This window comes from Acanthaster planci, linkage group LG03 (assembly GCF_054643075.1).
Source record: "Acanthaster planci isolate LZ-2023a linkage group LG03, COTS_SCS, whole genome shotgun sequence".
NCBI classification, from domain to species: domain Eukaryota; kingdom Metazoa; phylum Echinodermata; class Asteroidea; order Valvatida; family Acanthasteridae; genus Acanthaster; species Acanthaster planci.
Genome location: NC_141779.1, coordinates 11,082,250 through 11,099,336, shown reverse-complemented (window position 1 = coordinate 11,099,336; position 17,087 = coordinate 11,082,250). Strand labels below are relative to the sequence as shown.

The window sequence follows — 17,087 nt, the reverse complement described above, 5'->3', positions numbered from 1 at the left end:
GCCGGAACAGCGTGCCTACCTGACCCGCCTGGAAGGAACACCTACTGCAAAACAAGGTACTCTTCGACTGATGTATATTTCGAATATGGCGCCAGAGGCTCTGCCTATGGTTGAACCACAGGGGGCACTCTTGGCAACTGAACCGCCTTGGCTTGGACCTTCCACGACCTTTGTCTTGCAGCATTTCTCTTCACACTCTGCAAGAGAAACCATAACAGAAAGAAATATGTATTTAATGGAACATATGTCGATTTCTGGATATCCCTCGACTGTTAGCAATTCCACTGCAAGTTAAGTACATGCAATTTCACAAAAAAAGCAAAACAACTTTGTACAGCGCTAACGGTAGCGCAAGGGCAATCTGTGCGCCCGTTTTGGGTACCGCCTCGACGGTGTTTGACCCGACACAAGATTGTCCTCATTCTCCGAATTTGACCCTTCTCTGACGTCATGAGACACCAGAGGAGTTTCACCATTACTGGCCTCATCAACCAACTCCCCAGATGAACCACTGACATCTGGAACATCAGTCACTTGATCTATCGGGAGGCTCTCCTCCACAACATCCTTGGGTTGACTTGCCCAAGTACCAACTGTTTCACCGACACACGGCTTCAACCTGTCAACATGGACAACTTTCAACTTATTCCCCGACTTTTGCTGAATACGGACGATAACATCCGATAACTTCTTGGTAATTAACCAAGGTCCTTCCCAACGAAGCTGTAGCTTGGGGGAAAGGTTCTTTCTTTTCGCTGGGTTGTGTAGCCACACAAGTTGGCCCTCTTCCAACCCGTGTTCGAATGCTCGCCTGTCATAATTTCGCCTTTGCCTCCGGGCACTTTTCCTGAGACAATCTCTTGCCCTTTTGTGGGCACTCTGCATTTCACTTCTCAATTTCTCAGCAAAGTCCAAAGTTGTGTCCTCTTCAACCTCAACACACCCCGTGACCAAATCCACTGGAACGGTCACTTCCCGTCCCAACATCATCATGTTGGGGCTTTCGCCAGTTGAGTCTTGTGGCGTACACCGGTAGGCGAAGGTGGCATAGGGGAGAAATTCGTCCCAGTCCTTCTGCCTTCGCTTAGGGTCAATGAGCATCGCCACAATGTTGACCAAGGTTTTATTAAACCTTTCGACCATGCCGTCAGACTTTGGATTGTAGGCGGTCGTACGAGTTTTGGAAATACCAAGGACTCGGCACATTTCAGCAAACACCTCAGATTCAAAGTTAGTGCCCTGATCTGAATGTAACTCTTGGGGCACTCCAAATCGACACACAAACTCTTTCACCAAGGTATGCGCGACCGTAACTGCAGTTGCGTCTGGAAGCGGGAGTGCCTCCATCCACCTTGTGCAGTAATCGCCAATGACCAAAACCCAACGGTTGCCATTGTCCGTCATGGGCAATGGCCCGAGCAAGTCGATGGCTACTCGCTCCATGGGAACCCCAACTGGATACTGCTGTAAGGGTGCAACCCTTCTCTTAGCAGGTGACTTTCTTCTGGCACAAACATCACATCCCCTCAGATATGACCGTACGTCCGCGGACATACCTGGCCAGAAATATCGAAGTTTCACTTTGGCCAATGTTTTATTGACCCCTAAGTGACCACTGAGTTGCCCACCATGCAACTCAGCAATGACTTCCTTGCGGAACTTTGGTGGTAACACCAACAACCACCGAATGGACTTTCCGTCATCGGAGTCCCATCGTCGGTGTAGCACACCTTCGCGGACCTCCAACTGGTCCCACTGCGACCAATAGGTCTTGCAGGTCGCTGACAAGTGGGAAATTGTCTTCCACTCTGGTCGGTTTTTGTTCTCTTCCTTTAACCTGATGAGCCAACTTACGGTGTCATCCTGTAACTGTGCTTCTCTTAAAACACTCCCAGACAGGACTGGTTGGGCGGCCACGCCCCTAACCAAGAACTCACTACCCTGAGGCTGACCCTTGGGTACCATACCAGTTGCCTCAACTCCACTGATCTCTTCCTCACGGCCGCACTGTTTACATGGCCGTCTTGACAGTCCGTCAGCATTTCCATGCTTCTTGCCACTTCTGTGCTCAACAACCAAGTCGTACTGAGACAGAACCTCCAACCATCTCGCCAACTGACCCTCGGGGTTCTTGAAATTAAGTACCCACCGCAATGCAGCATGGTCAGTTCTGACCGTCACCTTCCGGCCATACAGGTATTGTTTGAAATACTTCAAATACACCACCACAGCCAGCAACTCTTTGCGGGTGACACAATAGTTTCGCTCAGGTTTGCTGAGCTTCCGGCTCGCGTAAGCAAGCACCTTTTCGTCACCTTCTTGAACCTGGGACAAGACTGCCCCAATGCCATCACCACTGGCATCGGTGTCCAGGATAAAGTCGCCTTCAGGAATCGGGTATGACAGAACTGGAGCGGCCTGAAGCCTGCTCTTCAGCTCGTCGAACGCCTCCTGACAACTCTCCGTCCACACAAAGTCCCTTGCCTTCTCCGTCAAGGCATGGAGTGGGCTTGCGATTTCTGCAAATCCCCGTATAAACCTCCGGTAATACGAGGCGAGACCCAGAAAACTTCTCACTTCTCGTACACACCTCGGAGTTGGCCAATTTGCCACTGCTTCGACCTTTCTTGGGTCTGTGGCAACCCCTTCTGAGGACACAATGTGCCCCAGGTACGCCACTGACTTTTGAAACAGCTGGCACTTGCTGGGCTTCAATTTGAGCCCGGCATGTCTTAGCCGCTCAAACACTATCCGCAAACGGGCTAAAGTCTCCGGCACCGTCTGACCAAACACGATAATGTCATCTAAATAGATCAGTAGGATCTCCCACTGCAAGCCGGCCATGATCTTCTCCATGAGCCGCTCGAAAGTGGCAGGGGCATTGCACAGCCCAAATGGCATGCATTTCCACCGCCACAGCCCATTTCTCACAACAAATGTCGACTTTTGACTGGCGTCCTCATCAAGAGCGACTTGCCAGTACCCCGATGCTAAATCGAGGGTACAGAACCACTTCGCCCCTCTCAAGGCATCAAATGTTTCATCAATGCGCGGGACGGGATAGGCATCCTTGATGGTAACCGAATTCAACTTTCGGTAGTCAACGCAAAAGCGCTTCGTACCGTCCTTCTTGTCCACCAGGACAACATTTGCTGCCCATGGACTATCTGAGGGTTCAATTACTCCCCTCTCCTCCAGGTTGCGTATTTGCTCCTGAATCTCCTGCTGATGCAGGTACGGATGACGCCTCACCCTCTCTTTTATCGGTTTAGAATCACCAGTGTCTATGTGATGCTTGACCACGTCCGTGTGACCGATGTCATGGTCACCCTTGGACAACACATCTTGAAAGTCGATCAGACATTTCTGGACATCCTCATGGTACTTGGCCTCCACATTGGCTGTACCCCTCTCATATAGATCTTGCAAATACGGGGGCAACACCTCGTCCGCATTTGCCACCACGTTGAATTCTTCATGAATTGAACTAGCTTCAACCTGGGAAACCACTCCCGCAGTTGTCCCCTCCCGGGCAACTCTTTTCTCCTTTCCAGGATTAAACACCCGCAACGGAACAACATCGCCTTCAGTCTCAACCAGAGACCTGGCCAGCATCAAGCCTCTCTTGGCTAAGTCACCACCACCTTCAACCGGTTCAACGAGGGCTGGCCCGAGCAAGTCTGTGCCCTTCCGAGCGATTTTGCCCGGGACCACAGCTTCATGACCTGGTGGAATTACTGTAGTCTGGGAAACCACAACACGCCCAATGAAGGGTTCGCCTGCACCATTCATGCACTTGATTCGCTCACCGTTGAGCCTCCACTCCCTTAATTGGAAGTCTATGTTTCCACCTGTTGGCACGAGAAAATCCATGCCCAGGATACCATCATACCTCATTTCGGCAAAGACGGCTTTCACTGGGTGCGTGGTTCGACCCACTTGCACCTCCACCAAAGCCTTTCCCAGCACAGCTAATTGGCTTCCGTCAACTTGTTTGACTTGGACATCCACTGTCTCCAAGACAGGTCTCTTCTCTTTTGGGATTTTATGGTACACTTCACTACTTATCAAAGTATCAGTCGAACCTGTGTCAATTAAGAATCGACACTTGGTCGACCTCACCGACCCCTCAACAAACAACCCATAACGAGGATTGCGGCTTGAATGAGGCAGGGAAATTATTCTCTGCCCATCGTCTTGCTTTGACCCCTTTTCTCCTCTGCTGTCATTGTCACCGAATTTTCTTTTGGACCCTCTTGGTCTCTCAGCCTTCCCGCGGGTCCTACGGGGGGCTGATCGCCGTTTCCCTGTTTCGGAGCATTCTTGCACTCCCGGGCAAAATGCCCTTTCTCCTTACACTTGAAACACTTGAAGGTTCCAGGCTCGGCTCTCCCGGACTTACTTGTCTTTGGAGAAGACGAGCCTTTGCCTGGTCCCTGACCAGCGATCTGACCTGACAATGACTTCATCATTTCGGCCACAGAACCCAAAATCTTGGCCTGTTCCTTGAGACTTAACTCCAGAGTCTCCAACCTCTGTTCTGTGTCAGAGTTCAAAGCCCTCGCCAACTTGGCGGGCTTCCGATCCAGCAATCTGTGTTGCTCGACCTTTTCAAAATTCTCAGTCTCTAGGGCAGCCTGGACTGCTTCGTCCAAAGTTTTTGGACGGGCCCTGTTTATACCCTCTCGTACTGAGTGACTGTCAACGGCATCAATAAAGTGGTTCTTTGCCAACTTCTCTCTAGCCTCTTCCTGAATTTCAGGGTACGCTCGCACCGTTAACTCATGGATTGCTTGCCCCAATTCCAACAAGCTTTCCTTCGGCTTTTGACGCCGGTGCCTCAGCTCAACGAGATAGTTCTCGCTCTGTCGAGCTGACCCGAACCTGCGCTGAAGCAACTTCACCAGCTCACTGTAAGTGTGCTTTTGGCCTGAGTCACCCACCAACCGTAGTGCGTCACCTTGCAAGCTTGCGGCCAACCACTTCGCAGCTTGCTCTTCGCTCCACTGGTTTACCTCACGACAGGACTCGAAATGGCGGAAGTACTCCTTCCAGAGCACTTTCCCACTATACCGGTCAGGAGTTATGTTTGGCCTGCGATTGAATCGCTCCAAACTCCCCTTCTGACCCGAGTCACCATGGACACGTGCCTCTCGTTTCAGTGGCCAAGGACCCACTGACGAGCTGTCCACTCCTTCAACGGAACTGCTGTCCTTCGCCTCGACGGGTCGAGTTGCGAAACTTAGCAGATCATTGTGCACTTGTTTAGGGGTGGTCTTCTCCCCATCACAAGCAAACGGGTTAGTACTCGACTTACCCTTTTCCACGCCACCTTGCCCTGACAGGAACAGCGTCAGGTCGTCCATGACTTGACTCTCGCGCTCCAAGGCGAATGGCATCAACCCTGCTTGGGGTTTCATCCCTGGGCTTGGGTCCTTCAGAGGTGTACTTTCCATAAAGCTCACCTCCCTCCCCATCTTTGGGGCCAACTCAGGCGTTCCACCTGCGCCTGACACCTTCCCAGCTGCTCCAGAGACGTACCCAGACGTCTCCCCAGGCAACTGAAACTCAACATCTGAATCAACCCGATGGAGCACACGCCCGCTCCCAGCTGGCGTGCCAACGTTCCCTCCCATATTTGAGGAAACACCCGACTGCTGTTTCATGGCAGCCTCCAGCTTCTTCGCAATTAGGTCATTTTCCCTCTGCAGAAACTGGGCTTCCAAACGCAGTCGCTGCACCTCGGCCTCAGCACTTGAGGTGCTCACTTGACCCTGCAAGCCTTTGCTCATACTGACGACCAGGCAACCACCAATACCCACAAGAAAATCACAAGAAAATTAACAACAAAAGCAGAGCAATCAACAATTGACTCAAAATTTCTTAACAGAGAAATCAACTTAGTCAGTCACAATCATCCCACTTCTGACACCATTTGTGGCGGGCATCCCCGGGCCTACCCTGAGTTGATGGGATCAAACCAAGCACTATTAGTGGCAGAGTCGATCTTCCCAACCCAAGGCTTTTCCCCAGACGAGAGACCACACAGAGCGACCTCAAGCCAAACGGTGCGGGGACCGTCTTGGAGGAAATATACCGCCGATTGTGACCGAGTGTTAATTAGTCTCTGTTGAATTACACAATCAACCGGTAAAGAAAGTAATCCTTGACAGAAGAACTGTCGGTACAGGACGTTCAATTTATTCCACAATAATCAACACAAATCAACAATTGAAATGTACAGTGAAGTGATTGGGAGATTGGTTTGGTTGCCTGTGCATTTACTTACTTGGATTGAGCACTAATTAAGCGTAGGGCCCCAGCAGCAATACTCCAATGCATCAACTATGCACCATGCGCATCAGCCATTCACTGCGCATCAGCCACACACAGCGCATCAACAGTCACACTGCGTCAGCAAAGTACAACTTGTACAACTTAGTACGAGCTTCACCTAACGTGCATGCGAGCCAGCGTCAGCAACGTACAGCTCTCACAGCCTTGTACTTGCAACACGTCAGCTACACACACTAGTCAGCCACGTACAGTCTATACAATCACGTACTTACAACGCATCAGCACCACGCAACACTTCGCACAGCGTTGACAATGCTTTAGCTCCGTGCCAACTCACCAACTTCACTCTGCGAAGTCCAACAAGCAAAAACCAACTATAATGCGATCGCAGCGCTCACTGCAGTAGCACGACCATGTGCACACAGCGCGCTACGCTATGCCTAGCCAGCACACGTTACCAAGTCACTAGCCAATCAGGTACGTGCACTGCAACTCATTAATAAAATTAGACTAGCTCTAGTCCTATACACTTTCCGTCACAATATGTTGCCATTAGGGAATGTTATTAGGCATCATGGACTGAGTTGTCATTTTTATGCAGATGACACTCAGTTGTATTTGTCAGCTCAGCCAACTGCCAGTAACATACAGCAACAACTGCCAGTTTTGGAAAAATGCTGTGACGACATCAAATGTTGGATGGTGATTAACTTTTTGAAGCTAAATAATGATAAGACAGATCTGCATATCATTGGATCGCATATGTCGTTTAGCAATATTCCTAGAACTCTTGTGAATAATTAGTAATCACAATATTACCGCAGTCTCTGAAGTCAAGAGTCTAGTTGTGATTTTTTACAACAAAACGAATATGCAATCCCACATCAAGAATGTCTCTCTGCAATGTAACACCTGAACAATATAAGCAAAATTAAATGTTGTTTGGGTCAATCTGCCACGGAGCATATTATTCATGCACTTGTTACGTCTCGCATAAACTATTGTAACTCTGTTTTAATAGGTCTATTAGCGTCAGCCCTTGCTCCTTTGCAGAGAGTCCAGAATGCTGCAGCAAGGTAACTCACTAATGGCTAGAAATTTGACCACATCACTCCTGCGCTGATACAACTACATTGGTTGCCAGTAAAATATCATAGGGTAATTTTTAAGGTGTGTCTAATGATCTTTAAATGTCTCCACAACAGTGCTCTAAGTTATTTAAGTGATTTGCTTGATGTAAGGATTTCTAGTCGATTCCGCACTGGACTTGCCTAGGCTTACTCTTCCAAAAACTCGGCTGTCTTCTGCTGGCGAGAGGATGTTTTCTGTGGCTGGTCCCAGTCTCTGGAACCAGCTTGAAGTTCATCTTAGAGAGTCTAGGAATGTGGAGAGTTTTAAGACCGGGCTGAAGACGCACCTTTTTAACAAGCATTTTTAGTTTCTTAGTATTGATTTTGATTATGGTACATGTAGGTTATATTTATTTATCTATATTTTGATGTACAGCGCCTGGGAGCAGCCTGATGGATTGGGCGCTTTATAAATGTCTGTTATTATTATTATTATTTAATTAGAGCTTTGAAGAAACTTACACTCTCTTATCTTTTGAGCAAGAAACATCCAATATTAAAAGATAACCTGTGAAATCATTCATCAATAAATATTGAACAGAAAGTGTCAAAATACCTAACCCAGTCAGTTATTCATATAAATAATTCTGATACTGCTGTCCCTCAGATGATTAATAAGCATTTTAGTGATTGTTTTAAAACGTTGGACAACAGTTGGCTTCCAAGATACACTGCTGACCCTGTGAAATATCCCAACTTTCCTGATTCCGTATTTTAAAGCCCAATAACACAGGAAGAAGTTCATGACTGTATCAATCAACTTCAAATAAGAAAAGTGTGACTCATGTGAAAAGAGGATAACACTATCCCATTCAGTGACACTGTCTGGTGACTTGTGAAGCTTACTGATTAAATAATAAATAGTATAGGCCAGTGGTCTGGTAAGGGGGCGAAATGGGTAGGCATAAGAAGAATATATGACCAAAAGCTAGTGATGTTTATTGGATGTGATTGGGTGATGCGAGCAGAAGATTAGTTTTCAAATTCTTCTGTCAGCAAGAACAATATGCTTTTGTGCCCAGTAGGGATAACACTGAATCAGTTGCATACGGATGATTTTGAAGGCAGTAATGCTTTTGATGGGTTGTTATACCAGTAAAGGAGATTTTATTTTACTGGGTGTTTTAAACAGTCCCAAATCCTCCAATTTCAATATGATTTTACATACACTCTAGGGGGTTAGGGTTTTGAGTCCAGCCATTTGGCCTCAGTTAAGGCTGGCTCATACTTCAGGCGGAGGTGAAAGCGAAGCAAATCTGATGAAAGACTTTCAGCAAAATTTTGCTATTCAACTTGTGTGAATTCATGAAAGTACTTTCCTGAAAGTAAAGAATGGGGGTTTCACAAATATTTCTGAGATAGTAGATAGATGTCTCAGAGAGGTTCACTTGTGAATTTCAAAGTTGGTTGGATCTTGTTGATGTTTGCGACAAAATTAGGAATTGGGTCAAGAATTTGGTTATAGATGACCAGTATATTTTCTCCATAGCACCACTATGTGAGAATCTTTTGTACTTTTTTTTAGTATTTTGTTTTAGAAGTCATGCAGGGTGATGTCACATATTTCAGGGCATGCTGTTGGGCCATTGGAGGAAATACTTTTTCTGAAATGGAAACAGTTGTGGTTGAGAATTGAGTTCCAGAAAATCTTTGATGTAGTAGTGAGTGGTTTTTTTATCACATGGTTAACTACGATGTCCCTTTTTTGTTTTTTAATGGGGGGCTAGTTTTTGCCTGAACGTGTTTTTAGTCAGTGCCTTAGCCCAATGTGGGTCAGTGGGTGAGTTCAAATTTGGTGGCTTCCCAATATTCTTCTCAATCCGGTGTCACAGAAGAGGTTGATTTGGGATGCCAAGTGGGAGATTGTTTTAAAGGATGTTTTTTTTTAGCATTGTTCAGGGAATAAACATTAAACTAACGTTTAAGACCAGCCAAGCACATATTTATTCATATTCATAAATACCTTTTTATTCAGAGAGTCAAAAGAAGTCAACATATAATGGATTTCCAACAATTTTTTCTAAAATTTCACTTTTATTTTTCCAAACATACCCATCTATTTTATGGTATATTCCTTTTAAAAATTGTCCAATAGAATAGAAGTATATAGGGTTTGCGTGCGCCTGGCGCATTCTGCGTGTTGCGTCACACACAGACTCATGAATAATAAGGATGAAGTAAACTGTCTGGTATCCAAGTTTTAGTGTGTGTTTTACACAGCAGGCATTGTCACTTCTCAGCAGGCATTATCAAATGTAAACACATGATCAAGTTGCACATTTCTCTGCCAATTTTGATTTCAGTCTTTCGTTAAACACAATCTCTGGTCACTGCAAGATGCCGAAGTCTGGGAAGAGAGTGGCAGCAACCGTTTGGCTTTCTAAGGGGAGGAGACCGCACAGAAGGCCTCGCTCTGCTACCGGTAAGCCTACTCAAAGCCGGAGAGATGCTTCTGATGCAACCCCACGTTCGGTTGGGCTAGAGAAAAGTATACCGGCAGCAGCCACACCATCATCTGCAATCCCTATTGGTGCTGTAGATTGATCTCTCCCACCCGGACGCCCGCAAAGTGCTGCGGCTGCGCTGCCTGTGACTTCGGGGCTCGGTGAGTCAGATATTCCCTGTAATCTTTTTCCCTTACCTTTTGTGGACCACCAATCCATTCCTCATTTAATTTCAATTAGTGATCCTACTCCTAGTATTAGTTCATCTGCATTGCCTTTGACTTCCATCCCTATTTCACTTCAAGCTGTGAGTGCTGTGTCTTCAATGGCTAATGTACAAAACTACAATGCACTAACCAGTGTTTGTGAGGAGCTGGGGCTGAGGGTACCTAAAAACATCCAAGAAAAAATTTGGAATGGGGAGTTTGGCGAATTTAGTTCTTTGCTATGGGGTTTGGTAATACTCATTCTCACAACTTTGTACTTGTGATCAGTTTGCCTGAATCACACACCTTGCAAATTCGCCTCAGCTCAGCACATTCGCATAATGTCCACTGAGCAATGGACTTCTGCCATTTATGTCTGCTTTCTTGGTTTTTGCATCCATTTACTTGATTTGCCATCTGGACTGCACCCGACAACAGAGCTGCCAAGTGGTACGGATTTTCCGTAATTGGTACAGAAATTGATCACCATTACGGGTCCAAATTGGTGTGATACCCATTTCCGCAACAATCACGGCGCGCGTGTGACGCGTCATGCATGACAACACCATACCACCATACTCGCTCGAACATTTCTACGACCGCACGGACTTCGCCGTTCTTTCTTGGAAAAGAAATGGCTTCTAAGGCTAAACGTATGTATGGTACCATTCGAGCTGAGGTGTTGATGGTGCAGTTTCTTACCGAGCATGTACCGGTATGCACATGTTATAATGAGAAGTTGGATTACCTGTTTTGCAAACATTGGTTTCTATGCCTATGCTGCAGATGCCCTGTGGAAGTACACACATCATCAAAGGCTGTCCATTTGATTTGTAATTTGGCATGCAAAGCAAATATAATTCAAAACTGTTTTTCATTAAAATATTACTTTCCACATACTGAAAACTCCCATACTACATGTACAATGTAAACATGCTGTGTTGTACATTGCGCATCAAATAAAAAGAGTATTTTCGTAGCCAATCGGCTCTGCGAAAGAAATTACTGATTTCCTCTGAAAATTACTGTTTTTTAGAGTTGAGATTACTGAAATGCTCCGAAAGAACTTGGCAGCTCTGCAACAATTACTGAAATGTGCCGATACTGTCCGATCTGCAGCCTTCCGTTGCACGGGTTCGGGCTGGCGCTATTATGATATCCAGTTCCATCTTCACCAGACCTGAATGCCTGCTCGTTCCTTGGCCAGTATCGACACTGCATTGTGGCTAACGCTAGTGGGTGGTCCCTCACAAAACTTTTTTCGTACCTACCCCCTTAAGTCCTCCCAACAGCCATTCCGCAACTGGGTCTTACATTCTCTCAGCAGGAACAGTGAGGCACTGCATGCGGGATCTGTTTCGACTTCAACCGCAGTCTATGTTTCTGGTTCGCATGTTTATTTGTCCACAAATGTTCCATGTGCATGTCCCCTGGCCACTCAACCAATAATTGCCACAGTAGCTCCCTACATGTACGCACTGGCAGTGCACAAGGGGCAGCCAACGCATCAACTACCAACCCCTGATCTATGGTTTCACTTTCGTCTTTTGTTTAGGCTATTTTGGTCTGAGAGTACACTCTAGTTCGGCTGGCAATTTCAAGTCCATCCATGAACACAAGGCTTTATTACACAATAATATTATCAGGGAGATTCAGTTGGGCCGCATTGCTGGTCCTTTTTCTAGCCCCCCCCCATTGCCAGACTTGCCCTTTTCTCCAGTCGGTCTGGTCCCTAAGCAAATGCCGGGTGAATTTCGCTTGATACGCAATCTTTCCTCCCCGTTGGGCAATTCCGTTAATGATTACATTGACCCGTCTCTTACCATCGTTAATTACTCGAGTTTTGATGACGCGATAGGGTTGGTCTTAAGTTTAGGCACAGGTGCCCTTATGGCTAAATCTGACATTAAGTCGGCTTTTTACTCGCTGCCAGTTCACCCAGATGATTTCAACCTGTTAGGCTTCTTTTTCGATGGGTCACACTACCCGTACTGCAACAAATGTATGCCCATGGGTTGCTCCATATCGTGTGTGACATATGAACATTTTAGCACATGACTGATGATATCATTCACTACCTCGACAATTTCCTTTTTGTGAGAAGTGCCAATTCCAGTGACTGCGCTCGTGCTCTCAGTTCTTTTCTGGTCGTCTGTAAGGAGTTTGGAGTTCCCTTCTGTGTCAGACAGAACGGTTGGTCCGGCTAATAACATCACTTTCCCAGGGCTGGCAATCGACCCTATTGCTCAGACAATTCAAGTTCTACCCGTGAAAATCACGTCCATACTAGAAAAGTTGGATAATGCATTATCTAAACGAAAAATTATTCTCAGGGACCTGCAGTCTTTGCTAGGAGGTTTAAATTTCATCTGTAAAGCTGTTTGCCAAGGCTATGCATTTCTGTGTCGTTTGTTTGATTTACATGTACATGTAACCTGCAGCATTAAGAAGCCACATCATCATATCCGCATTTCTTCTGGAGCATGCACCAATCTGTTGGCATGGCAACAGTTCGTGGTCCATTTCAATGGCTCGGTCATGTTCCCTACCCAAGTCTGGCAGTCCAGTCACACCTTACGGTTGTACACCGTAGCTTCAGTCGATATAGGTTTTGGTGCATTTTTTTCGTGGTCATTGGACTCACAGCAGATGGCCCTTGTCAATCCGTTCCCTGTGGTTTTCTATTGCTTTCCTTGAACTTTTTCCCATTGTGCTGGCGCTGTGCTTTTGGGAACCAGATTTGAGAAATAGATGTAGATGCGTGGTTTTCTGGACAGATAATACAGTAGTATTGGCCACAAATCAATCTTCTAACTTGTCACTGCCCTAGGATTATGAAATGGGTCTGTTCGCTTGTGATCCGTTGTTTGGATCTGAATATTCATTTCAAGGTGCGTCATGTTCCTGGTATTGATAACGGCATCGCCAATGCTCTCTTTCGCTTTCAGATGTACAGATTCCGGCAGCTAGCGCCAGGAGCAGACCCCAATGTTACTCCCTAGCCTGCAGACCTTTGGAACAACTTCAGCTAGAAATTCTTGGTCTTTTAGTAGATTCTGTTGCCCCCCATACTCATTCGGTTTATCAGCGTACCTGGCAATTTTCCCATAGTTCAGTTTGCGCCATGGCCTTAATTGTATTTGTTCTCACCCTTCACCTCAACAGCTGGTACAGTTTATTGCATTTTTGGTCTGTCAATAATTATTCTCTCACTACCATAGCTTTGTATGTATCTGTTATTGCTTCCACATTACGCCTGTATAATTTTCTGATTTACCAAACACTTTGTTTTCAAACGCTTATTGCATGGCTGTCGGCGGTGTAACAGCCGTCGGGATGTACGCTGTCCTATTACATTGAATGTTCCTGCCGTATTGTCCCAGCCTTGCAATCAGTCTGTTTCAGTCAGTATGAAGCCTTACTTTTCCATTTTGCCTTCCTTTTGGTCCGTTTTGGAAAATCTGAGGGTTACAATCATAATTGAACAGGCCACATTTTCAAACTGAATATCACGTAAGGCCACTATGCGGGAACAATCACTAGATTTGGACGGGACTGTAAATTCCCCCACCCACAGAAAGCCAAATAAGGCTAGCTGAAATGCTGCGTTAAAAAGAGCGGCCTCAAATTCTGAGGATGCTAGGCCCCCCACTATCTCATCAACAGGAGGTCTGCTGTGACATGGGTACCAAACACCGCTTTTGTGGGATTCTCTGTGGAGGCCTTCCCTTAACTTGTGGACCAGGAAGTGGTCCGTGGGGTCAGGCAAACTGACCTAAATTGGTTGTTAGCAGCCTTCCGGCCAATCAACAACATTATTAGTCAGTCTTGCACTGTTAGATTAAGCACCCTCTCTCCCCGGGTCCCAAAGGGGGTTTCAGCCGACCAGCATCTGAAAACCGTATTGTTAAATTCAATTTTATCTGTATATTATCTTTATAAATGGCATTTGTATGCTCTAATGTATAATTTTAAAACAGTCTCTGCCTCCGAATGTAAAAGTTCCTTTTGTAAGGAATGATGATACCCATAGTTATGACACTAGGTCATCAAACAAGCTTCATCTCAACAAAGTTTCAAGTTTGCCACATCTTCAACTGTTACAATCCTGGACAAATCTCGGTTGGCCTCCAGACCCCCTTTTCAGTGTTGGGTCTGTGCGCACGGTCTGTGTTCCAGCTGGACAGCATTGACCGGGGGAGTGGGAGAGGGGGCTGGAGATTGTATGGCTATTGCCAAGTGTTCCAACAAGTCTGTCCAGAATTGTAGATACCAGGGACCCCTATCATACTATAGAACTGAAGTTGATCATTCTGTCCATTGGCGTCAAGTGTAGCTTGCAAAAGGAATTATAAAACAAGTATGCAATTGATGTTACTGGTAACGAGGAGGATGTACATGTAACTGTCAAGCTAAGTTGTCAATAACACTTTTAAAAATCACTGTAATTTATTGATATTATCAGATTGCAAATTCATTAATTTTGTATTTTAACATCCACTCCTTAATATTCCTACTCAATTAAATATGATTTGTATAAAATAAAATCCTTTTTTTGCTGTAAGTAGACCCAGTACAGGTTTTGACTTCTTGTCTGGCCTCCTTATTACTGTAACTATTACAAATACTACCATTACAGTTTTCTTCCCATGTGCATGTATGTAACTACATGTTCTTATAGTATGGTAATACGTGAACCTAAAACCTGAGCCCAGTTTTCTTCCCATGTGCATGTATGTAACTACATGTACTTATAGTAGGGTAATACGTGAACCTAAAACCTGAGCCCAGTTTTCTTCCCATGTACATGTATGTAACTACATGTTCTTATAGTATGGTAATACGTGAACCTAAAACCTGAGCCCAGTTTTCTTCCCATGTGCATGTATGTAACTACATGTACTTATAGTAATACGTGAACCTAAAACCTGAGCCCAGTTTTCTTCCCATGTGCATGTATGTAACTACATGTACTTATAGTAATACGTGAACCTAAAACCTGAGCCCAGTTTTCTTCCCATGTGCATTTATGTAACTACATGTACTCATAGTAGGGTAATACGTGAACCTAAAACCTGAGCCCAGTTTTCTTCCCATGTGCATGTATGTAACTGCATGTACTTCTAGTATGGTAATACGTGAACCTAAAACCTGAGCCCAGTCGAGGATGTGTGGGCTTGGTCAGTGACAGCCGGTTGTGGGGGGTTTGGTAGGGATGGGTTGAAGAGGGTTGGAATTTATTTTGAAAATACATGTACTGACACTTTCCGTATCTTGAAAGATCTCAGACCGAATAAATATTCATTGGAGGTTTACAACAGAAATATGAGGGATCATATGTGTATAGATATAGTCTGAGCCAGTTCCACACTCCCATCACTTCAGGCATGAACTAGATTATATTTTCAGACTGATTTTTCATACAGTTTATTTAATGTGTGCTTGAGTCTATGAGTCTATTCAAACACACATTGTCTTGTGTTCCTTCACCACTTTAATGTGTGCTTGAGTCTATGAGTCTATTCAAACACACATTGTCTTGTGTTCCTTCACCACTTTAATGTGTGCTTGAGTCTATGAGTCTATTCAAACACACATTGCCTTGTGTTCCTTCACCACTTTAATGTGTGCTTGAGTCTATGAGTCTATTCAAACACACATTGTCTTGTGTTCCTTCACCACTTTAATGTGTGCTTAAGTCTACATGTATGAGTCTATTCAAATACACCTTGTCTTGTGTTCTTTCACCACAGCATGTTTATGTGTAGCACAACCCCGACAGAATGCTGGCACATGCCTCATGGATAAGAACCTGAGTTTCTCCTGCATCTGCCCTAACGGCTGCATCAGGTAAAGATGTCAATGGCTATTTCTTCTGCTTGAATGTCCTGAAGTCTTGGATAATGGCATTACAGATTGTCCTGTAAATGATTGGATGTGCAAGTACACAGACTGTCTTGAATCTCTTCATGTAAGAGGACATATGAAAATAGGGTCAGGTTATCTGTATATGTAGACATATCTGATGGGGATGATAAGCCACAGCGGTTGCCCTGTCTGATCAGCTCTGGCTGATGTTTTATCAGTGCCTGGACGCAAAGTCTGAGAAGTGTATGGACGTACAGTGTATGCTGAACTTGTTACCTCTTTTCAACTTGATTTCTTCGTTGGAAATGTTTGCCCCAAATCCTCATTCCAAAAAAAGGGTGAGGCAGGTTGCTCCCCATTTGAATGGGGAATGGATTTGTGGGTAACTGGTAATGACTTCAGGGAATTTGGCATGAATGCTATTATATTGTTATATTGTGTTCATTTTCGTGAGGCTGTTCTGTATTATTCAACTGACTCTCAGTCAAAAACTACTTTAGCTGTATATTGAAAGTACATCTAGGCTGATATATCTTTTTTTTTCAAAAGTCAATATTTTTGGCAGAAATCATATAATTATAATTACAATTAAATTTATATATGTGGACAAGGATTCAAGTGTACATGTAAGGATCAAACTTAAGAAATGGTTAACACACAAAAATAACTGTGTAATAGTTGACTATGAACTTTGCAACGGCTTTTCATAAAATTTCTAAAAAAACACTAGAACATATATATATGCACAGGTTGAAAGTTGCATTGGTAAGTTGTGTAACTTTTTGTCTCTTAAAATTTAATTGTCATGGGCTGTAAAAAGTGGTTGGAAGATTATTCAGGTTCATTGCACCTGTGCTTTTATTTGGTCTGTGACATGCAGTCCATGACAAGAAGCTTATTTGAATTTGTTTTTTTGGACAGAAACTCACCCAAGAAAGTGCCTTTCACAGTGTGCCATGGACTCCATGGGCGAATGATTGCACTGTCTCTTCCAGGGCAGCTCCTTGAAAGAACTGATCATCAGTTACACGGATATGGTAAGGATAATGCTTGAAGTCCAAGTGAATCATATCAAATGCTTGGATAGACCACAGTTGTACTGGGTTTGTGAGAGGTTTTGGGAACTAGGTGATTTACTTTTA

The 17,087-nt window shown here is 44.9% G+C and overlaps 2 protein-coding genes across 12 annotated transcripts in view; one reads left to right on the top strand and one right to left on the bottom strand.

The window, feature by feature from the left end:
- Window positions 1–17,087, bottom strand: part of LOC147799642 (uncharacterized) — a 564,475-nt gene that overhangs the window by 464,050 nt on the left and 83,338 nt on the right. The gene's annotated exons all lie outside the window — the stretch shown is intronic.
- The window catches only part of LOC147799645 (uncharacterized), a 78,105-nt gene that overhangs the window by 57,565 nt on the left and 3,453 nt on the right, over window positions 1–17,087 (top strand). For 3 of the 7 annotated variants that reach the window (XR_015424659.1, XM_087134136.1, XM_087134137.1), the window contains 2 exons: window positions 15,831–15,927; window positions 16,867–16,982. Coding sequence is in view for 6 of the 7 variants with exons in the window: in XM_087134136.1 (XP_086990262.1) it covers window positions 15,878–15,927; window positions 16,867–16,982 (166 nt within the window). In the remaining variant the exon portion in view is untranslated. Of the gene's footprint in view, window positions 1–9,721; window positions 10,033–15,253; window positions 15,928–15,971; window positions 16,049–16,866; window positions 16,983–17,087 lie in introns of those variants that run through there. The other 4 variants (XM_087134138.1, XM_087134135.1, XM_087134134.1 and 1 more) reach the window with 4 other exon arrangements.